We start from the raw sequence: 24600 nt of genomic DNA on the forward strand, positions 1-24600 counted from the left end.
AGCTCCTGGGCTCAAACGATCCTCCTGTCTCAGCCCTCCAAATAGCGGGGATCACAGGTGCACACCACTATGCCTGGCATGCATGCATGCTTTATTTATTTATTTATTTGGAGACAGAGTCTTACTTTGTCGCCCAGGCTGGAGTGCAGTGGAGCGATCTCAGCTCACTGCAACCTCTGCCTCGTGGGTTCAAGTAATTCTCCCACCTCAGCCTCCCGAATAGCTGGGATTACAGGCATGTACCACCAAGCCCAGCTAATTTTTGTATTTTTAGTAGGGATGGATGGGGTTTTCCCATGTTGTTCAGGCTGGTCTGGAACTCCTGATATCAAGTGATCACCCACCTCGGCCTCCCAAAGTGCTGGGATTACGGGTGTGAGCCACTGCACCCGGCCTCTTCTGCCTCATCTAAGAGGGCTATGTTAAAAAAATGTTGAACGCTAGCTTACCTCATACTCTGAATTATGTAAAAATAAATATATGTGTATATGCAGAGAAATAAGACTACAAGAAACATCTCAAATCATTAACGGTGGTTTTCACTAAGTAGGAGATCACGAATCTTTGAGTTCCTCTTCACAGTTCTTGCCGTTTGTCCAATTTCTACAATGAACGTGCTTTAATTTTATAAAGGGGAGAAAAAGTTTTCTTAGGAAATAAGGGTACACAAAGACATCCCTCCAATGCACGCTAAGCTCACAGATACCAGGTTTAATTTTTCTTCTGAAATTCCATAAAAGTACAAACTAATGCCAACAAGCGGAAATATATGGTCATTTTTTTCTTGAAGAAGAAAGATGAAAATGGAATTAAGGTGTTCCAGATTGAAAACCATTCAATCAATTTTTTTTTTTTTTTTTTAAAGAGACAGGGTCTCTGGCTGGGTGCAGTGGCTCATGCTTATAATCCCAGCACTTTGGGAGGCCAAGGTGGGAGGATGGCTTAAGGCCAGGTGTTTGAGACCTGCCTGGGCAACATAGTGAGACTTTGTCTCTAAAAAAAATACAAAAATTAGCCAGGCATGGTGGCACGTGCCTGTAGTCCCAGTTACTCAAGAGGCCTGAGGCCAGAAAGGTGAGGCTGCAAGTGAGCTATGACTGCACCAATGCACTCCAGCCTGGGCAACAGAGCGAGATCCTGTCTCTTTCTCTCTCTGTTTTTTAAGAGACAGCGTCTTGCTCTGTTGCCCAGGCTGGAGTGTGGTGGCGTGATCACAGCTCACTTGCAGCCTTGAACCTCTGGCCTCAAGCAATTCTCCCACCTCAGCCTCCAGGGTAGCTGGGACCACAGATGCGTGCCACCATGCCCAGCAAGTTTACAATAATCAATTAATGTATATGTTGTATCGGGCTCTAGGGAGACAAGGAGAACAGAGAATCCCGTTTTCAGGAAGGTGAAATTTGGCTAAGAACTACCAGGGAGGTTAAATTCAAAGCGCTATTAGGAGTAGGAGCCTCTTGAAGAATTAGGATAAGTTCCAGAGGCAAAAAGGAATGGGGGACAAATTTTAAACCACACAAGGGGAATGCCCTAAGGCAAAGAAATACTAAGAAATTCTGCTTGGTTCACATCCTTCTGATAAACTGCATTCTTGTAGAACAATTTTAAAATTAATACTTGAAGCAGTATAAACCAGAAAGAAAGGGGTGAAAGAAGGGAGAGGGAGAGGAAAAAAAAGGAGGGTGGGAAGGAGGGCAGGTGACAATGGCATAGTAACAGTCTTGCTGTTCCTGAGTCCGGGAAGGAGGATTATGAGTGCTGCCTGCATCTGGTAGGCAACAAAGAAGCAAGGATGGGTTTTCAGCAGATAAACTGTCATACCCATAGACTGGACTGGGAAAGTGGGTGATGGTGGGCAGCAGAGATGAAGTGGAGGGGACAGAGCAAAGGCATTGCTGCCCTGTGATATTCTGCCAGAAGTGCAAACCCAGAACCTGATCACGATGAAATATCCAAAAAACAAAAACAAAGCCAAGGCCAGGCATGGTGGCTCACGCCTGTAATCCCAGCACTTTGGGAGGCCAAGGCGTGTGGATGGCTTGAGCTCAGGAGTTTGAGACCAGCCTGGGCAACATAGAAACCCCATCTCTACCAAAAATACAAAAAAATAAAAAAAAAAAAGGAAAACAAAGCTAAGCTGAGGAACACCCTACCAAAGAACTGATTGGTGATTTTGTTTTTTTTGGTTTTTTGGTTTTTGAGACGGAGTCCAGCTCTGTCACCAGGCTGGAGTGCAGTGGCGCGATCTCGGCTCATTCCAACCACTGCCTCCTGGGTTCAAGCGATTCTCCTGCCTCAGCTTCCCGAGTAGCTGGGACTACAGGCACGTGCCACCATGCCCAGCTAATTTTTTTTTTTTTTTTGAGACGTCGTTTCGCTCTTGTTGCCCAGGCTGGAGTACAATGGTGCGATCTTTGCTCACCGCAACCTCCGCCTCCCAGGTTCAAGCAATTCTCCTGCTTCAGCCTCCCGACTAGCTAGGATTACAGGCATGCACCACCAAGCCTGGCTAATTTTGTATTTTTAATAGAGACTGGGTTTCTCCATGTTGGTCAGGCTGGTATCGAATTCCTGATCTTCCGCCTCAGCCTCCCAAAGTACTGGAATTACAAGCGTGAGCCACCGCCCCGGCCTAATTTTTTGTATTTTTAGTAGAGACGGGGTTTCACCATGTTGGCCAGGATGGTCTCAATCTCTTGACCTCGTGATCTGCCTGCCTTGGTTTCCCAAAGTGCTGGGACTACAGTCGTGAGCCACCGTGCTGGGCCAGATTTGACCACTAAATGTAACGTGTGGTCCAGGATAAGGTCCTGGACCAAAACAGTGTTTTGTCTGTTGCTATAAAGGAAGTTAGTGGGAAAACTGATGAAATGAGAATGTCTATAGATTAGATTACAGATTAGTATTAGATCAATGTTGATTTCCTAATTTTGATAAATGCACAGTGCTTCTATAAAAGAATGTTTCTGGGAAATACCCATTGAAGTATTTAAAAGTAAAAGTGCAGGCCGGGCATGGTGGCTCACGCCTGTAATCCCAGCACTTTGGGAGGCCAAGGTGGGTGGATCGCTTGAGGTCAGGAGTTTGAGACAAGCCTGGCCAACATGGTGAAACTCCATCTCTACTAAAAATACAAAAAAAATTAGCCAGGTGTGGTGGTGCATGCCTATAATCCTAGCTACTCAGGAGGCTAAGGTGGGAGGACTGCTTGAACCCAGGAGGCAGAGGTTGCAGTGAGTGGAGATCGTGCCACTGCACTCCAGCCTGGGTGACAGAGTGAGACTCCGTCTAAAAAAATTAAATAAGTAAATAAATAAATAAATGTAAAGGTAAATATCACACCTTCAACTTTCAAACATTTTATAGAGACAGATAAAAAAGAAATTAATATAAAACGAGTGTCAAAAAGATGAACACTGAAGCCAGGCATGGTAGCTCACGCCTGTAATCCCAGGATTTTAGGAGGCCAAGGTAGGAGGATCATTTCAAGCTAGGATTGTGAGACTAGCCTGGGTAATAAGTGAGACCCCTGTGTCTACAGCAGGGAAAAAAAAAACAGATGGACAATGAGAAAGCGCTTTGGGTACAGAATGGACTAAACAAAGCTACAGATCTGTAATAATTATGCAAAGTGCTTATTATTGAGATTCAAGCCTGGGGTGAATTATTTCTCTGGTTTCCAGAGAATACCTAGGAAATAAATACAAAGTCTTTGGTGGGCTTCAACTTAAAAGCTATCTTCAGGCCAGGCGCGGTGGCTCATGCCTGTAATCCCAGCACTTTGGCAGGCTGAGGTGGGCGGATCACAAGGTCAGGAGTTTGAGACAGCCTGACCAACGTGGTGAAACCCTATCTCTACTAAAAATACAAAAATTAGCCAGGCATGGTGGTGTGCACCCGTAATCCCAGCTACTCAGGAGGCTGAGGCAGGAGAATCACTTGAACCTGGGAGGCAGAGGTTGCAGTGAGCCAAGATCATGCCACTGCACCCCAGCCTGGCAACAGAGAGAGACTCCATCTCAAAAAAAAAAAAAAAAAAAAAAAATGCTATATTCGGCTGGGCACCGTGGCTCACGCCTGTAATCCCAGCACTTTGGGAGGCCGAGGCAGGCAGATCACCTGAGGTCAGGAGTTCAAGAATAGCCTGGCCAACATGGCGAAAATCCGTCTCTACTAAAAATACAAAAATTAGTTGGGCGTCATGGCGGGCGCCTGTAATCCCAGCTACTCAGAGGCTGAGGCAGGAGAATTGCTTGAACCTGGGAGGCAGAGGTTGCAGTGAGCTGAGATCGTGTCACTGCACTCCAGCCTGGGCAAAAGAGTGAGACTCTGTCTCAAAAAATATAAAAATTAAAATAAAATAATAAAGCTATCTTCCCTGCTTTACAACATCTTAAGTAAATATGAACACTGTCACTCAGCTTCACACGATGCTGCTGAAATTATCAGCAGAGCCTAGTAGGCTGTCCACACCACACAATACTTAATACCACTGTAGATAACATCAGAGTTACAAAGAACAGATAGGAAGGCTGTAATCCCTACCTTAGTTTCAAATTAGTTTAAGCCTGTGTTCCTGAGCCCAACTCCGAATGCTCAAGAACCCATCTTAGTGAAACTGGAAGGCCAAAGGGACACATGAGAGCTCAAATGAATAAAGCAAATGGTTTCAACACAAGTAAAACTTAATTATTTCAAGAACAATGCAAAAAAATTTTCCAAGACAGTCTACCTTTGCGATAGCATCAAGTTGTCAGAGGAGCTGCATAACCAGAAGATATCCCAAACATCCTAATCATTTTCTTACCTCAGAAAAAAATCCTATCAATACATGAGTCTCAGGCATCCAATCAATGCTGAGGGCTGTATTCATTTTACTAAACCAAAATGTATTATGTATCCACTATAGTACTGGGGACACAATGATAGCACAACCTTCAAGGAGTTCACAGACCTGCAGGGAACACAGGCGGGCAGGCAACTGACAGAGTGCTGATGCTCTGGTGGGTGAGGGAGCACAGAGAAAGCGCCCAAGCAGCCACAGCTGCCACCTTGAGCACAGAACAGCTCCTCCGTAGGCCAAGGCCTAATAAATGCCCAACGACAGCCTCAAAACTGCACACAAATGGAGAATCCACACATCTGACAGCTGTCGGGACTGCTCAGCTCCTTCTCCAAGAGCATCTCACAATTAACAACAACTGATTCCAGAATCTCCAGATGGCTTGACCCTCTAGTAAGCATCCTGTAGACAATGAAAGTTATAAACTGCTATGAGGTAATACTCTTACCTGTGGCTTCAATGTACTCAATACATCTTTCAATAAAAATGGGGATCGGCTTCTCTGGAGTCACAACAGTTGTTAAGGGCACCCCAAAATAGTTACTCTCCCAGGTTGCCTTTGTGATGGATGGCCGGGGTTTGGGCTTTGGTTTCTGTCCAGGAAAGAGAAAAGGAAGCACAAAAACAAAGTGAGTATCAACACGTAAGTTAAACATCAGTAAGGCTTCCAGACGGGAAGCAGTGGTATAACAACTGCTAGAAAGAATGTCAAGAAGTGGCTGGATGCGGTGGCTCATGCCTGTATTCCCAGCACTTTGGGAGGCCGAGGCGGGTGGATCACCTCAAGTCAGGAGTTTGAGACCAGCTTGGCCAACGTGGTGAAACCCTGTCTCTACTAAAAATACAAAAATTAGCCAGGCGTGGTGGTGGGCGCCCGTAAACCCAGCTACTTGGGAGGCTGAGGCAGGGGAATTGCTTGAACCCAGGAGGTGGAGATTGAGGTGAGCCGAGATTGCGCCACTGTATTCCAGCCTGGACGACAGAGTAAGACTCCATCTCAAAAAAAAAAAAAAAAGATTTCAAGAAGGATTAAAAAGACTCGCTTGGCTCATCTCATTAGTTTTAATTTTCTTTCTTCTGGCCTCTGAATACCACATAAGATGCCAGAAAGTCACACCTTGAGTATGAGACCACATTATTAGAACAAAGATGTTTATAAGAAGCAGGCCATGTTTATGTAATAAAATAACAATACGATGATTATCTACATCCTCTACCAGGGATGCACTGGAGTAAACAGGAAGTTTTCCAAACACCCTACAAGGATAATAGATGTTACATACTCAAAGATAGCTAAAATCTTTAAAAAAAATGAAATGGAAAACAGATTATTTCCTCTTTCTAGAAAAGAGAGCAGGCATTCTGCTAGGGCTGATAGACCCAAATGAGAATGTCCTTTGATACATTAGCTTGGGGTTAATTCTCAGTTGCATCCACATTAGGAAAAGGTAAAGTCAACTAATCAAACAAGACAAATAAAGAATTTTTTTGGTCTATTTTTCCCTAGTCACCTTCTTCAAGAAGTACTAGCAGCAGCAGCAGCAGCAGCAACCACTTGAGAACTTGCTATGCACAGACTAAGTTCCAAATATTATTATTATAATTTTGAGACAGGGTTTCCCTGTGTTGCTCAGGCTGGAGTACAGTGGCACAACCACGGCTCACTGCAGCCTGGACCTCCTGGGCTCAAGCGATCTTCCTACCTCAGCATCCCAAAGCTGGGATCACAGGCATGTGTCCAGGCTAATTTTTAAATTTTCTGTAGAGATGGGGGTCTCACTATGTTGCCCAGCCTGCCAAATATTATTTCTTTTAAACCTGATGACAATCTTACCAAGGAAAAAATGTCTCACACGCCTAAATGACACAACTACTAAGTGACTGCTTGGATTCAAATCCAGGAAGGTTTGTCCCCAAAGCCTATGCTCATTAACATGATTAATACTGAGATACTCTGCCTCAAAAGTATTCAGTCTTTTTATTTTGAACCTTAAATGGAGAAAAAATTACTCTAAACAAATGGTAAATTTCCTAAAGCCAAAGAAATACACTTGAAATTTTGGCCTTTTGTTAAAATATCTACTAAAAAGAGAAAAGTAATCAAATAGGATCAAGGTAAATTAGACCCAGGTGTATCTCCAGGAATTTAGTTTCATTTTCCAGTTGATGAAACCAATTTAGAAAAGCAGATTTACTCAGAAATGTGCACAGCCCACAAACCTAAAGTATTTAGGGATTTTACATAAAATCCACAGAAGGAAACAATGAACCGCCAGGCCACAGGCCACCTCTTCCCTCTCCTTCTCCTGCTCATCTTCATTCCTACCAGTACCCCTTTATATAAGAAAAAAATCACTTCCTGTTTAGTCTGAGATTCGTTGAGAACTTCCTGTGCAAACAAATAGCAAGAAAAAAAAAAGAACAGATCAGAATATAATGTACACAAGGAAAGAGCAAGTCCATTCCATTTCTGGGCTGCTGATTACTTCAAATGACAAACCAAAGGCAATGAGAATCCAATCTTCATTCAGCCTGCTACCTGACTCAATGTGGAGAATGCTATAATGTGAATGGATTCTGGGGTCCCAGGGAAGAACTATGCACTCCATAAAGCCTGTCCCCACTCACTATGAGATACCTGCTCCTCATAAAGTAGTGGCATAGCCTCCTAGGTTGGGGGGAATGACTGCTGCTTGCTCCCCTTATAGACTCAAGCAAACAGGCTCTGACTTCAGACTTTTTTACCAAAGAAGTAAGGAAAAGCCAATTAATGATGTATGATATACATTTACAGGAAATAATTTAACGAGTCTATACTGTGTCTCTAGCATCTTCTACTTATATGAAGTATAACATAAAGAATTTAAGGCTGGGCATGGTGGCTAATGCCTGTAATCCTAGCACTATGGGAGGCTGAGGTGGGCAAATTGCTCGAGCTCAGGAGTTCAAGACCAGCCTGGGCAACATGGTGAAACCCCATCTCTACAAAAAATACAAAAACAATTAGCTGGGCGTGGTAGCGCACACCTATAGTCCCAGCTACCTGGGAAGCTGAGGTGGGAGGATTGCCTGGGCCCAGGAGGTCGAGACTATAGTGAGCTGAGATCGTGCCACTGCACTCTAGCCTGGGTGACAAAGTGAGACCCTGTCTCGAAATAATAAATAAATAAATAAGAGGGCTGGCCAGGCATGGTGGCTCACGCCTGTAATCCCAGCACTTTGGGAGGGCGAGGCGGGCGGATCACCTGAGATCAGGAGTTCGAGACCAGCCTGGCCAACATGGTGAAACCCTGTCTCTATAAAAATACAAAAATTAGCTGGGCATGATGGCAAGTGCCTGTAATCCCAGCTACTCAGGAAGCTGAGGCGGGAGAATCACTTGAACCCAGGAGGTAGAGGTTGCAGTGAGCCGAGATTGGACCATTGCACTCCAGCCTGGGCGACAGAGCCAGACTGTGTCTCGGGGAGGAGGGGCGGGGTGGGGAAGAGGGGCCGAGTGCCTCTGTTTCACACATTGTTGCAACCAGATAACAATGATTCAAACAATGCTCTCCCCACTTAAAATGTTTCCTATTTTTTTAATTTAAAGTTTAAAAGGTTAAAAGTCGGAAAGTTTTATATTTGGAGTTTAAAAGGTTAGCTATACAATCTGAATAACCAAAGAGCATCTGTACTTAAATCACATTCATCCATCTTCCATCATTCAAGTTTTTAACAATCTCAAATCCTACAGAATATGCCTGTCGAAACTAACAGCGGTGTTCAATAAAACAGGCTTCCAAATAAATCGCTGTGAAGGAATAGAAATGGAAGCTGCAAAGAAGCTATTCCTAATCACCTTAAAGACTCCTTCTAACCATGGTTCTAGGAAACAGACAACAAATTTCAATCTTACATTCCCCCACCCTCTTAATACTAGGAACAAGACGATGCTGGTGTGTTCTAACAATCTAACTTACCCAGGAAATTTAGCCTTCATCAATTGAGTACTTTCTGTGTACCAGAACCTAGCATAAGTTCTTTTTTAGATAGGGTCTCGCTCTGTCATCCAGGCTGGGGTGCAGTGGCACTGTCTTAGCTCCCTACAACCACAGCTTCCTGGGCTCAAGGGACCCTCCTGCCTCGGACTCCCAAAGTGCTGGGATTACAGGCATGAGCCACCGCACCCAGCCAGCATAAATTCTTTACAAGCACTCCAGATTCAAAATATTTGTGGGTGTGGGTATTAAAAACTCCATTTGATAGAGGCCAACTCCTAGAAAAAGTCAGTAACTTGACAAGTCAGGTCTGTATGACTGCGAAACCTGTGCTTTTAACCACCACGGCTTATAATCTAGTGAAAATTCTTGAGATGGAGAGAACAAATAAATGGATGACTGACTAAGTGAATAAAAGCACACTAGCTGGGCTTGGTGGCTCATGCCTGTAATTCCAGCACTTTGGGAGGCTGAGGTGGGCAGATCACTTGAGGACAGAGTTTGAGACCAGCCTGGCCAACGTGGTGAAACCCCATCTTTACAAAAAATATTAAAAAAAAAAAATTATCTGGATGTGGTGACGCATGCCTGTAGTCCTGGCAACTCGAGAGGCTGCGGTGGGAGGACTGCTTGAGCTGGGGAGGTGGAGGCTGCAGTGAGTCAAAATTGCACCACTGCACTCCAGCCTGGGTGACAGCGGGAGACCCCGTCTCAAAAAAAAAAAAAAAAAAAAAAAAAGGCACACTGATCACCGATTATCTGGAGGACTTCCAAAGGTTTCTAAAGGTAATAAAGATCCACTCATATAAAATACCAGGGAACTTTAAATTGGCAAAGGGAATAATGGGGCACTCTGATAGCTATTTTCAAATAGCTATAGAGCTACCTATTGACTATAGAGCAGGCTTCTTTTATATGGCTCCAAAGGGTCACGTTGGGAGCGATAAGAGAGACGGAAGGCTAACTGAGACAACTGCTCCTATCTCTTTCACCTCAAAAGTCCAAGATTTAGTTCAATCCTTCCATTTACAACAGTGGATGTGGAGGGTAAGCTTTTGCAGTAGCATCACCCCACCTCCTTGCTGAGTGACTTGGATTCAATCTCACTCCCTCTTTTTTAAGACAAACTCTGGTTTACAGAATTTCAGAATACCTCCTTGAGATAACTGAAGGCTCTCTAGGGTGTCACAAAATTGGAACTCTTGCAAAATGAATTCTAAACCTTCCTAGTAAGAAAATCAGAGTTTGGGGTGTGTGCCAAGAGCTGGGCCAGACTGCTGATAGAAACAACACTTCAGGCATCTGAAGGGTTACTGGGCATACTTCTGATGGAAATGCCATTCTCCTGAGTGGCCTGCCAGATATCCCAGTCAGACATGTGTCACTCTTTAGGGAGTTATTGGGTGCACTTTCAGCAACAGGTCCTTGAAAAGGAGAAAGTGACAACACCCAACATCATCTTCTTCTGGAGGCACTTACCTATTAGCAGGCCGAACTGAAAAAAGCATCTAGACAGAGGAAGTCAGTCCCTGAGAACAATCTCCACATGTGTGCCTCTAATTTATTTATTTATTTATTTATTTATTTATTTTTACTGAAATGGAGTCTCACTCTGTCGCCCAAGCTGGAGTGCAGTGGCGCAATCTTGGCTCACTACAACTTCCGCCTCCCTGGTTCAAGCCATTCTCCTGCCTCAGCCTCCTGAGTAGATGGGATTACAGGCGTGACCCACCATGCCCAGCAAGTTTTTGTATTTTTAGTAAAGACGGGATTTCACCATGTTGGCCAGACTGTTCTCGAACTCCTGACTTCCAGTGATCCACCTGCCTTGGCCTCCCAAAGTGCTGGGATTATAGGTGTGAGCCACCATGCCCGGCTGCCTCTAAGTTTAGAGTCCAACTGGGTCAAAAATGGAATAGAGATTCCTTAGGAGTGGCTGGGCATGGTGGTGGCTGCTCTGCACAATTATTCAAAACTTCACGACCACTCTGCAAGGTAAGGGTTATTTAGACCCATTTTACAGTTGAGAAAACAGAGACTCATGGAGATTCACAGCCAGCACTTAGTGTACTGTGATCTTTGAACGCCAAAGCCCCATGCTCTTTCCCCTGCATGGTCTATCTCCTCCACGAAGAAATACCACTGCCATACACAAAGGACTGGGCCAGCCTGAAACACCTTCACCTTGGCCTTTTAGATCAACTTAAAAAAAATGAACAACATAGTCCATTGCTTTGTACCTCATAGTTTGCTTAAAAACACACCTGATTTTTGGTTTTGATATTAATCACAGCAAAGTTTATAAATAATAGTTTATGCCCGTGGTGCACTGGGGAGAAATGGTGCCTGGAAACTGCCTCTGGTCTCTCGGCTTTTCAGACACAAGGGCATAAAGAGGAAACTCCCAACTGTGGCAGAGTAGGAAGCTGCATCTGTCACTGCCTCTGCTCCCCACTCGGCTGTAAGCCCAGTCCACAGACCCTGTCCAAGTCCACTGCAGCAAGAAAAAGAGTAGAATGGAAGCCAAGGGATAGGTAAGAGCCAAAAGAAGGGCCTTCTATCAGCTGGGAAGATGGTTGGGTTCCAGGGCCTGACGTGCAGTGGGCACTCAATATATTTGCTGAACAAAAACAGTTTCTAATAATGTACTGGGCCAATGTTCCTTTCTATTTTCTCAAATTTAGCTGAGACGCAGACTATCTCTGTGGTACAGATTCTCGTTTCTCCTTACACTGTGCTGCTCACACTAGTGTGTGAGGAGGTGAGGCTCAGAAGGCCTTGTTCATACTTTGGCACTACTATATCATAAGCCTTTTAAAAACCGCCAGATGAAGTCCTAATTCCCTCTGTAGGTACTGAATGAGGTATAGTTATTTACGTACACATACAACAAATATTCTACTGGGCTAAGTTCCTAGAAGGCAATAGTCTTGGTTTTTTTTTTTTTTTTTTAAATTAATTTATGAATTACCCCAAGGCCACATAACAAACTAGCAGCAGAACTAATACTAGGACCAAAGTCGTCTCCCGCCCTCAATGAACTTCCAATCTATTTGGTAACAGAAGACATCCACAATAAACAAAGCTGATCTAGGTACCACATGAGCAAGTACCAGCTATGCAACAACGGAAAAAGTTAAGAATATTCTATCTTCTGTGGGAACAGCAGGGAGGGCTACTTACTGACCCTACGCTGTCAACTTCAAATATTCTCTTTTGGTCTCCATAAACAACCTTATACATGTAAAGTTACTTATCTAGATTTTAGAGTCAGAAAATATATTCACTAGAGTTGTACCATCTAGTATAGCCATTTAAACCTTTTAAATGCTTGGTAACATATCTAATAAAGGAAATAAAAAATGGAACCTAGCCTGTTGGATTCATTGCCTTTTTTTGTCTTTTTTTTTTTTTTTTTTAAAGTGCCTGGACACCAGCCCTAGTGATTTTGATTTAATTGGACTGGAAGCAGGTGGGGTGGTGGGGAACCAGGCATTGGTATTGGGTTTTCTGGTTGGTTTTTTGAGACAGCGTCTCACTGTGTTGCCCAGGTTGGTGTGCAGTGGTGTAATCATGACTCACTGTAGCCTCGACCTCCCTGGGCTCAGGTGATTCTCCCATCTCAGCCTCCCAACTAGCTGGGACTACAGGTGTGTGCCACCACACCCAGATAATGTTTTGTAGAGACAGAGTTTTGCCATGTTGCCCAAGCTAGTTTCAAACTCCTGGGCTCAAGCAATCTGCTAAACTTGGCCTCCCAAAGTATTGGGATTACAAGTGTGAGCCACCATGTCTGGCCTTTTTTTTAAAAACAGTTAACACCAGCCAGGTGCAGTGACTCATGCCTGTAATCCCAACACTTTGGGAAGCCCAGATGGGAGGATGGCTTAAGGCCAAGAGTTTTGAGACCAGCCTAGGAACATAGTGAGACCTCAACTTTTAAAAAATTTTTTTATTTTTTTTTTTGAGATGGAGTTTTGCTTATTGCCCAGGCTGGAGTGCAATGGTGCGATCTCGGTTCACTGCAAACTCCACCTCCTGGGTTCAAGTGATTCTTCTGCCTCAGCCTCCTGAGTAGCTGGGATTACAGGTATGTGCCACCAAGCCCAGCTAATTTTGTACTTTTAGTAAAGAGGGGGTTTCTCCATGTTTGTCAGGCTGGTCTCGAACTCCCGACCTCAGGTGATCTGCCCACCTCGGCCTCCCAAAGTGCTGGGATTACAGGTGTGAGCCACTGCGCCCGGCATTGTTTTATGTAAACAAAAAAACAAAAAAACAAAAGAGTAACAGGTAACACCACATACGGAATGTAGTCTGCAACATGGACAATGCCATCTGAATGAGGATGAGAATGAAATCAATACACAGAGCCCCAGAGGGTCACACTCACAGCTTGCCAAGTTGTGTGGTGGCATACTACGGACTAACTGTAACTGGTAGAGTCTTAGAAAATCGGGAAGATTCCATAAGTGGCATTACTACAGCTGTTCCCTAAACCACCTTCTTGCATTCAATATTCAACATCGTGCCTTTCTGATTGGCAATTATTCTCTTCTATTTCCAAAAGAGTTCCAAAAGGACCTTTTCAATTAAGTTATTTGCTTATGCTCCAAATGTATTCTTGGTTAACCGGTGCTCCCCCTTCTGGCTCTGAAAAATTCCACGCCCAAGTTTAAAAGAAAACCTGAAGGCAGATGTCTTCTTGCTGACAAAATCTATTATTAAAGCACAAATGCTTAGATATGGTCTCCTTCAAGCTGGCAGTTAATACTATGACTCAGTCACTCACCATCTTGGAGCATCTTTATTTAGGGATGAACAGGAAGGACCACAAAGTCCTGGCCTTCCTGCCATCCCTAATCCTCTTAAATAATGGGAAAAGAAACGGAGACATGTCATCCTATTGCAGGACCTAACTAAATCCAGACCATAGCTTTTTTTTTTTTTTTTTTTTTTTTTTTTTTAGACAGTCTTCCTCTGTTGCCCAGGCTGGAGTGCAGTGGCATGATCCCGGCTCACTGCAATATCTGCCACCTGGGTTCAAGTGATTCTCTTGCCTCAGCCTCCCGAGTAGCTAGGATTATAGGCGTCCGCCACCACACCTGGCTAATTTTTGTATTTTTTGTAGAGACGGGGTTTTGCCATGTTGGCCAGGCTGGGCTCAAACTCCTGACCTCAAGTGATGTGCCTGCCTCGGCCTCCCAAAGTGCTGGGATTATAGGTGTGACCCACCGTGCCCAGCTCAGACCATAGCTTTTTGCTCTATAAAGGCATGAAGTCTGGTGACCGCGGATCCACCCCTGAGAAGACAACTCGTGGCCAGTGTGATTGGGAGCCAAACGGCGAGGAGGGCCCACTAGTTCCAGGTACATTTTCATGAACACTTGCCTGAAGTTCAACACACACTGAATTTGGACTTTCCAGTGCTATGGGTCAGTTTTTATCGCTTGCCTCTCTCAAACGCTGTAGAAAATCCATTTGGAAGGCCTTTGCCTTATAAGCAAAGGTGATTCCCGACAAGCTGGAATAATTTGAGTCCCTACAAAGGTATTTCAGTATCACCAGGTGGTGGAGGAGACCAAGTTGGCTCAGTGAGGCATCAGCACAATTCTCAGTTCTTTTAAAAACAGATTTGGGTTGCCTATCGTAATTTTTTTTTTAAGAACAGGTGTGCTGTAAGCTAAGGCAGATAGTTAAAGATAGTCTATTTTTATCACCAAAAACACACTACAGAAGTTCTTCAGGCTTAAAATAAACTGAGAATCCAGTGACACCAGTGAGAAACAATTTTCTCAAAGTTCCAGTTGCTATTTCAATGTCTCCATGCCTTTTTTGTCCTCTACTCAACGAGGCTCTGAAGCTAGAAACAAACAGCACCATGCTGTTCTGGGGGGGCAGTGAGGAGAAACGGATTTTTTCAGATAATCAAAGATCTTTTGTTTGAATGAACAAATCGACTGGACTGATTGAGTGGTCTAAATATAGGCACCTGACTGTTGAATATTAGCAACTTTTCTGCAGACTGGATGATGAAAATCCACAGGAAGTGGAAGTCAGAACACCAGGGTTCAGAATCTCAGCTCTTCCACTCAGTGGCTACACTCACTTGAGCAAGGTTTAATCTCTCTGAGCCTTAGTTACCTCACCTCAAAATCAAGGATGAAAAACATCACCTCATTAAGACTGGGAGGAGGAATAAATAAAAAATTGATGTGAAAATGCCTGACATGTACCTGGCACACAGTAAGTATTCAATAAATGCACAAAAACACAAAACCCTTCACGTGGTAGCTACAGCCCTCTATTATTTGGCGTGGGTCCCCCTCACCTCTCCAGAGCAGCCACGCTAACTTCTTTCAACTCTTTGAACACATCAAGTTCTTTCAGCTCCATGAAGCTTCCATCCTCACTGACTTTGTCTGCCTCACACTTCAAAAGTCTCAGCCTTAAACATCATTTCCTTGGGGAGCTTTCCTGATACCGCAGTTTAGGTTAAACTTCCTTGTTACACAATTCCTTAGTATCCCGTACCTTCCCTCTGGTAATATTCAAAATGCATGCAAGTACATGTTTAAAACCTAACATCCCCAAGACTGTAAGCTGGATTAACGTCACTACCACACCTAGGGCACCTAGCACAATGTTGGGCATAAAACAAGTGCTCACTAAATGCCCACGCACCAAATTGCATGTCTCCTTCCTAAAAGAATGACTGAACTTCTGCTCTGGAGACAAAAGTACCTCGTTTAAAAGACACAATTTTTTCAGGAAACAGAAAATCCAAGGTCAAGTCAGTGTGCCCACCCCATTCTTAAAACCAAGGTATGTATTTGGTCTCAAAGCTCATTGAGTAGGACTATTTCTGAAGCACATACTAAGAGTCTTTCCTAGGCAGGTTACAAAGAGCTCATATTTCATCGCATTCAGCTTGTCTGTCAAAACTCAACATCCCTCCCAGGGGAGCAAGCAGTCCAATTCCCCAGCTGGTTTTTATTCACATTAGAAACTTTAACTCCATTCTAGGCCTCACAAAATGAGAGCTGTGTCCACACAAAGCCACAACAACCAGCCAATTCACTGAATCCAATGAAATAAGCCAATTCACTAGGGGGGGACACAAACTGTCAAACTGGTTACTTGGTGCCTTATAGACCAAACAATGCAGGATTGAATTGGTTAGCTTTTCAATAGGTTGTCTTGTCATGTGGTTGCTGCAGTGAGTGAAAGATTTTCTTTATCATTCTGTTTTGTCTTTTTTTTTTTTTTTAGCACCAAAATAAGAACACATCAGATAGAAGGGTAAATAGCCAATAATGTCTTCTTTTTAAATCCATAGTCAAACACACCAAATGCAGCCATTTCAGCATGACCAAAAGGCATACTTTGTGGAACAAGGTTCCCCAGCCTGTTTTTTGGCTTTAAAATAAGACCCTGCCGATCCTGATCTCGTCTTTGCAAACGCATGGCACTGGGAGACAGAGACCATGTGCAACAACAACTCTTTACAGACAAAGCCACTATTCATGGACCCTACTGAAGTGCAATCGTAGATTTTCAATTTCATTCAGCTGAGTGCGGAAGGCTCCCACTATGAGGGTGGGTTGCTAAATGGTTCAGCTGGGAAAAGCACCCAGAATGAGAGTCAGCTTTACAGTCTGCACTTTCATGAGGAGAAATGAAAGCGACTCCCTCACTCCGACTCCAGTTTTATAGTAAAGACCTAATCTAGCAAATCAGCCAAGGGCACTGAGTGATTTTTTTCTGTATCACATTGGTACCCAGAGCATAGCTTTTTTTTTGTTAGGGCGGTTGCTAGGGTAAGTACCAAGAAAGCAGCTCAGTAGTAATGCATGGGGTTAAAACTTCCAAAAGACGGGACAGATAATGTTGGTCCCTCAAGCCCTCAGCTAAGGACAGAAAAGGACAAGCTTTCTCCTTTCTCGGAATACAATATGCATATTTCCACCTTCAAGTCCTTCCTTACCTCATGCCACCGCTTCAGTTCCACTCATTCTCTGGGGTCTAGTTAAATGATGACAGCTGACACTTATCCAGCATGCACTATGCCTGGTGTTCATTTCTCACAACATGATCAGGAAGGTGCTCCCTCTTTTGCAGAAAGAATGTGGAGAAGTGACTCACATGCCCAAAGTCCAAGTAAGGAAGTGGAGGAGCTGGAGTTGACTGTAGCCCAGATTCCCAGAGCCTGAGCTCCTAATCACTACACCCTACTCTAACATAACTACCCCGACATGCCCACACACAGCCTTCCCTGGGCAGGCCACCTATTTTCAGTGGCTGTGTAGGTCTTGCTGCCTCAACTGGGTATAAGGTCTGGGCAAGAAGGGTCTGTGTCATTTCCCCATGGTGCCTGGCACGCAAGAGGTACTGAGTGTATTTTCCATTACCAACTGAAATCCTAGTGCCTGGCTGCCCCCTCCCTTCAAATAAATATTGTATTGCTTTGTCATGCCAATAAAAATCAAAGGCCAAATCCCCCACATAGGGGTTGGCTTGGCCTTCTCTCCCCTGATGGTATCTTGCTTTTCCAGTAAAACAAGTGCCAGTCTGTGTTCCGAACTGTAGCAATTTTAATAGGAGGTTTGCTCTAGTGGCAAAGGATTTGCTCATCTCTGCACTGGGATGACAAAGCAACTACCCTCATTTCAAAGCACCATTTTCCAAGGCAGGAAAAGAAAATTTCACCTTCTAGTCACTCTTTCCAAAGGATACTCCATAACTGACTTCTGGCACGCTATTGCTCTTGGGACAGAAGTATCATTTTTATTTGACTTGAAGAGGTGTGGCCCACATAGCTAAAGATAGACCGGAAGCCGACCACTTCTTGCACACTGACCCAGCAACCCGGGGAAGGAAGTCTCAGGTTAGGAAGTGCTCATTACCCGCATGAACACAGCTATCTCAGAGGCGCACTGTAATCAGCTGTTTTCTGCTGAGCCTCCACTACAGTGTGTGCTCTTTAAAGCCTGGCTTTCATGAGAATGTGTTTTTAAAGCATCATTTTCAGTAAGTATTAAAGATGTAGCTAGAAGTCAGAATATAGTTATAATTCAGTATGCTATTATGCCACCTTCCTAATTTCCAGGTGTGCAAACACCCCCACAAATTAGAAGACTGTCAGCATTTTTAAGCTGTTCTGGCAACAGTCTTCATTGGGAGAGGAGGAGGAAGAGAAGAAATGTTCAAAATGTTTGGATTCCAGTATCATTAAATAGGTGAGCTCTGGGAAACTACTGGAGGCAAGTCGGGCTGTTTTCTGGCTTCCTAAATAAGCAATGCTTTCCACAGGTTGGCCACCTACCAACCTTTGGAGGAGAAAACACTGGAGGCAAAGGACTCCACGTAGAAAAGCCAGGCAAAGGAAAATCAGACAGGAGGATGCCTATGGCATTTATTAATAGTCAGCACAGGTGGGGAGGGGAACAGAACCACTCTGCCCTTTCTCACACTGCATAGGTGAGAAAACTCTGGAAGCTCCTGGTCAGCGGTAACGCAGGAACACTCTCTACTACGGGATGTAGCATAAAGTGGATGCAATTTCCTTGGGAGGGTGATGGCACCCTGTTCCTTCATCTCTCGGGGCCCGCAGGGCTGCCAAACTGGCCTCTATATTATATTTTACAACAGAGTTGTCAGGATTGTCAGATCTCAAGACAGCCTGGATTCTAGAACCTTCTGATTTGGTAGGATTTGTAATAATAAAAAGTTTCTGGCAACCTTTCTTTCCAAAGGTCCCTGCAATACTTTTAGACAAGTAACTCTGTTCTCTGTTCTTTCATGGGAGGGAGAGTACCAAAAGCTTTAATGTGAAGAAATCCTTCTATACATCATAATCTGCTGGTCAAGGATTATTATGTAACACAGTTCTGTTGTGGCATGTCACCAAAATGTCTTTTTCTGATAAAATAAAGAGTATTTATATATATACATTTTTTTCCTTTTTTCTTTCTTTTTTTTTTTTTTTTTTTTTGAGACACAGTCTCCCTCTGTTGCTCAAGCTGGAATACAGTGGCGTGATCTTGGCTCACTGCAACCTCTGCCTCCCAGGTTCACACGATTCTCCTGCCTCAGCCTCCTGAGTAGCTGGGACTATAGGCACCTGCCACCACGCCTGGCTAATTTTTGTACATTTTTAGTAGAGACAGGGTTTCACCATGTTGGCCAGGCTGGTCTCAAACTCCTGACCTCAAGAGATCCACCCGCCTCGGCCTCCAAAAGTGCTGGGATTACAAGCGTGAGCCACCGCGCCTGGCCTATAAAGAGTATTTCAGTATTTCTAAATCAGCCTTGGCAATTGGGGGTGGGGGGGAAGAGTATTTCTCCCTACTCTAAATGGAAAAAAAAAAAAAGAAAAAGTTGAGAAACGCTTTTTCTTTCTCAAAGCCTAAACCCAAGGGGACAGAGTACTGCTTACAGCTCTCTGCCCTGGAGACTACAAACTACAATTCTACGCAGGATAAGAGACCTCATCTGCGGCCGGGCTGGTGGCTCACGCCTGTAGTCCCAGCACTTTGGGAGACCAAGGCGGGCGGATCTAACACGGTGAAACCCCGTCTCTACTAAAAAATAAAATTAAATTAAAAAATTAGCTGGGCACGGTGGTGGGCACCTGTAGTCCCAGCTGCTCAGGAGGCTGAGGCAGGAGAATGGCGTGAACCCTGGAGGCGGAGCTTACAGTGAGCGGAGATTGCGCCACTGCACTCTAGCCTGGGTGACTGAGCGAGACTCTGTCTCAAAAAAAAAAAAAAAAAAAGAGAGACTTCATTTGCTCCTGTCTCTACATATGACGAGTAGGCCCAATGTTTATAATGTATACAGTTAACCTTTTCTTTTCCCTCCCTGCACCATTTGTGATCCCTAAATAAAATCCGAGTTTCTAACTGATAACAGCAGCAACTCCCTTGAAGATAAAATAATAGAACTGGATGGTATTCCAATTTAACAAATACGGGACAGGTTTATAACTCAGTGGCAAGATTCTCTTTTTTCATTTATGTACTCAAAGACTCGTCACTGATTTGTGCGTGCAAATAATCATCCAATTCTTCACCAATCTCAAATGCGGTAACCTTTACAGATCAGCAAGGGAGGAAGGATCATTTAAGAGATGTATGGATGAAATGTTATGTTTAGCAGTGAGAGACTGTGGCAAGCAGTTTTGAGTTCTGGTGTTTCAGTGAAGGGAGAGCAAGTGTATTGTCACTGCGCTTGGCCACTTGTCAAGACACTGACAAGTTCTGCATTATCTCCTCATTTTGCTAATTAATTATTGTTTTAGGCAACAACAACTCAGACTATCTATCCAAAGTCCTAACTACTTGATAGCTGCCAATAGTAGTAGCTAATTGAGGCACTGCTTTTTTATGCTAAGTCAAATACACACACAGGGCAGTTTTTTTTTACCATAATAGGTTGTCCCTGAAAAATCATCAATCAACCCTCACCGAGACGCTGTACAAAATACTATGACTAATCCTAGACTGGTGTCTTACCTTAGTGTTCCTCCTTAGGCTGCGAAGAATATTTCTTCTCCGCGGGTCTTCGTCCGTTTCGTAAGGAATGACGGCATTGTCTCCTTTATAACCCTGGGATGCCTGATCCTCCTCTTTCTTTCGGATGGGCCCCAGTTCATCATCACTCCCTACGCTGAAGCTGGTCCGGTAACTAGCAAACCGCCCCAGCCGGGTGCATCTCGTCCTGTACAGCACTGGCTTGCTCACGATGGAAACCTTACGCCCTCGCTCTAAAGAGCTGGTGTCCATTTCACTGTCAGAACCATTCCCACTGCCGTTGGACTGGGCTTTGTTGATATTCCGAATGGTGATGATTTTGCCTTGGGTGCTGTCATGGGGCACGGAGTATATGTTTTCTTCTTCATTCCTTGGCTTCACCACAGCATCCATGGGTTCAGCATAGTCAGAAGGATCAAACCCATCCTGAGGCAGCCAGGGGCTAGAAGACACAGACTTCCTCTGTCCATCCCTATGGCCTTGGTCTAAATAAGATAGATCCCCCTTTGTAATTTCAAAATGGACAGGAGGCTTTGGTTTGACTGGCGGAGGTACTTTGTTGTTCAGTTTACTCTCAAAATTGCTCATAATGAAAGACAGCCCATCATTTCCCTCCAGTTCCATAGAGAGCTTAGAATGGTCTTTGGACAGAGAAGGCAGTGATGTGTCTTCTCGAAACAGGCTGTAAGATGGCTCGATATCTTCTTCCGAATCCTGCAGGTTTGAGTTGCAGAGCGGTGATCCTGCCCGGGGGGAGTTAAACACCTCTTCGGTGGTGCTACAGGCCTCGGCAGCATTATCATACATATGAGTAGCCTCGATTATGTTCTTTTTTTCCACCACATCTTTAAAAAACGGGTGAAAGATCTCAAGTTTATGCTGGGGTTGACTACAGGGGATGCTTGTGAACCTTCCGTCAATTTCTTGAGCAATCTCCTCCCCCTCAGTCAGCTGTTCCCTACTTAAGTCATTGTCCAGGACATCTACGGCGCCATCAGTGAGTGCTACAAGCTGAATAGGGATAATATCCTGCACTTCACAAAGAAAGGCACGTAACATAGCCAAAGAGGCCTTACGTTTGGCTGAATAAAAAACAATGTACCCATGAACCAACCGGCTCTTTCTGATGCTAAAGGAGGAATGGTATGAAAGAATAGACAGTTCAATCCGCTTCTTGTGCAGTCCGATTGGTAGTTCAAGTAAAACAGAGTTGTTGCTTCCACAATGAGAAGATTTACAGGTTTGGGACTGAAGGACAGGAAAAAGTATGTCATCTGCACTAAAAGGATCTCCACACATCAGACACATAACAATTCGCAGATCAACATCGGCCAAATCTTTGATGCTAGCAGTAGAACTGACCAGGTTTAAGTTACGCTTAGAGTCCAGGAGTCCCTTCAAAACTTGACTGATTTGCTTTTCATTAATGTTGCGTCCGTAACCAATGCCAGCAGAAGCAGGGTCGAGAAAGACACACTGAAGTTTGCTAGCAATTTGTTGACCTTGCTGTATTAAGCTATGCAGAGTCTCTCCACTGGTGTCTCCTCTCTTGTTAACCAAAATTAATGTAAGGGGGAGATGGACTAAATGATTATCCCGCCGGCCCAGCGTGGACTCTCTACTCTTCTCTATACTTTCCACTACATAGGATAGCGATTCCTTTGAATTGTAAAGGCAGAGACAGCCGTGGGGCTGAAATGTTGGCGTCTGGAAAGAGTTCACAGGAAGCCTGACATTCCCCTCTATTGGCCTCAGGGAAAGCTCATACATTTTACCATCTATCACATACTTGTCATCATTTGTACAAAGAGCTCGAATCTCATTGGCCAACTCTCGGGCAAGGCCGTCTTTGCCCAATATAACCAAGTTGATTCTATCAATGTTAGGGTCAGAGAGTGAATTTTTCTGATTCCGGTCAGACGGCCGGATAAACCGAGAACTAATCAAGTGCTCAATCTTAGCGTCCACACAAGCTGGGCAGCTGGGGCATGTCTCCTTTGTTGGGTGGTACACAAAATGAATGTGTTTCAGAATAAGGGCATCACGCTCTGCTTGGAGCTTTTGTAATGCTTTAAATCGCTGTTCCTCTCCCAGGACATCCTGAATAACACCCATCTTCTCCTTGCTGGGCTTAGCATCCAGCTCCAGTTCATAAAACAATTCTGAATATTCCAAAAGTAACTCCTGAAATTCTTCCTTTGCTTTATCTATAATTTGCTTTTGGTGTTTGCCATAAATATCCATGTACACAGATTCTTCCAGCCACTGGTAGAAATCCTCATTCATAATAAAACTACGGGCCTCTTCCCAAGGCTTTCCAGGAGTTATGAAAGGAGAGGTCTCCAGGTTTTCTTTAAACGCCCTTCTCATCTCAACTCTTTTCCTTTCGTTCCTTAGCTTCTCTAAGTGGGCCTCGTACAGCTGCTCTGCAGGGACGGTATCCATTAAATCAAAGGGAATCCGTTCGTTTTCCATGTTGTCAATGTGGCTGGTGGCATCCCATGGTGTCTCTTCAAGCACAACAAACCACTTCAAGAATTCTGGCTTGGTTTCTAAGAGCTTTTTGGCTTTTATGCAGCTTAGGTGGTCTATTTCATCTAGATTAGGTATAAGAGCTTCAAAAGCTAATGGCAGGGCTGCCAGGTACAGCTTTCTCCTACGCTCGATATGCTCATGCTTGAGGCGGTGGATGTGCTGTAGAAACAGCTTCTTGGCTTTCTGAGTCCCTTCCAGGTAGACATAGTCCTGGTATTCTGGAGAGGCCTGCATCTTTCGGCTGACACTCAGCCAGTTCTCATTGTGGTTTTTCACAATGCGACTCACCAGCCACTCATACTTGTCTTTTGCTGTAGCTATCTGCTGACTCTGCTGCTTGAGAGCTTCAAAATAAGGAATGATTTTTGTCTTTCCCCGACTTTTATCAATGAGTTGCACTAAGGTGCTGAAAGCCAAGTCCACGTTTACATTGGATCTCGCTGAGGTCTCCACAACCTGGAGGTTCTTTTTGCTTAAGGCAAAAGTATGTGCATCTCTAATGTACCGCTCAACACCTTCGTCACACTTAGTCAGGACCACCACTATGGGCTTTTTTGTTTTTGCAAGCTGATTGTAGAGATTGGAGACAAACTTGAGCTGGTCATCAAAGTTCCTATTCATGCCCCTGCTAACATCGATACCAAGAAGAAAACCATCAACCAGCAGCTTTCCGTCTGGCATTTGTTTCTGCTCAAAGTCCTGCTCCAGCCCCAGCTGATCAGTGCAAAAGTACATGAGTTTTTCAGCTGATGCGAGCTTGGTTGCAGCAGCTCTCTTGATATAGGGCTGCAGGGCCGTGCTTCGATGAGGTTGAAAAGTCTGATCATCAATAAATTCAGTCTGCTCCACAATGTGCATCTTACATTCCACACAATCCTCCAGGGAGCGGCTAACTTCTCCCCAGTAGAGAAAGTGGTCATTATTGACCACTCGCCCTCCAAAGTCACTGGTGCTGAGGACGGAGGTATGGTCCAAGTGAAACTCGTCAGCACTCGGGCGCACGAAGCGGTTGCACAAACAAGACTTTCCAATCCCACACTGGCCCTTTTCCTTCTCAGTCCCAGATAATCCCACCACACTGATGTTGTAGGTGGGAATTCGGACATCTTGCTTTCTTGCCATCATCATCGTCGACACATCCTGCCACGATCAGCCACTTCCAAGATCAGATTAGTGTTTCCAATGGACCAGACGGCTTCCTACATTATTAGTGGGGGTGGGCTGGACATGCAGCAAAAACACCAGGTCCCATAGTGTTGTATACCAGTATGGTCACTGTTCACCACCTCTCATCGCCAAATAGCCAACATTTCTTCCTAGATGGGGAAAAAAAAGAAAACCCATCAGCATCATAATTTTAGAACCAAATTTTAATCAATTAACTACAGTAAAAATTAATTTTTTATTCAACAAATATTTAGTAAACATCTCATGTGTCAGGCCTTGTGCTGGGTGAAGATACAAGAGCAAATAAGACTCACATCTATGTGTCCTCAGAGAGGTACAATCTAGTCCAATGGAGGAAAACATAAGTAAGCAGTGTGCTAAGTGCTAAAACAAGTGTGTGAGGGCTCCCCGGAAAAAGGGCTGATTCCAGGGTGAGGGCAGGACAGGGACAAGATGAGCCTGGAACATCTTTTTATGCAAGAAAAAAAACAATGGAGCATCTCACAAGGACACAGAAGCCAGCCTGAAGGGGCTCCCATTGGCCAAC

General features: G+C 44.3%; 1 protein-coding gene across 5 annotated transcripts in view; it reads right to left on the reverse strand.

The window, feature by feature from the left end:
• The window catches only part of ARHGAP35 (Rho GTPase activating protein 35), a 140897-nt gene that overhangs the window by 58488 nt on the left and 57809 nt on the right, over nt 1–24600 (reverse strand). For all 5 annotated transcript variants that reach the window (XM_032169368.2, XM_058425824.1, XM_058425823.1 and 2 more), the window contains exons 2-3: nt 20334–24202; nt 5292–5436 (exon numbers count right to left, since the gene is read on the reverse strand). In XM_032169368.2, the coding sequence (XP_032025259.1) occupies nt 5292–5436; nt 20334–24014 (3826 nt within the window). In that variant the 5' untranslated portion in view covers nt 24015–24202. The remainder of the gene's footprint in view (nt 1–5291; nt 5437–20333; nt 24203–24600) is intronic.

This window comes from Hylobates moloch, unplaced genomic scaffold (assembly GCF_009828535.3).
Source record: "Hylobates moloch isolate HMO894 unplaced genomic scaffold, HMol_V3 SCAFFOLD_12, whole genome shotgun sequence".
Lineage (NCBI taxonomy): Eukaryota > Metazoa > Chordata > Mammalia > Primates > Hylobatidae > Hylobates > Hylobates moloch.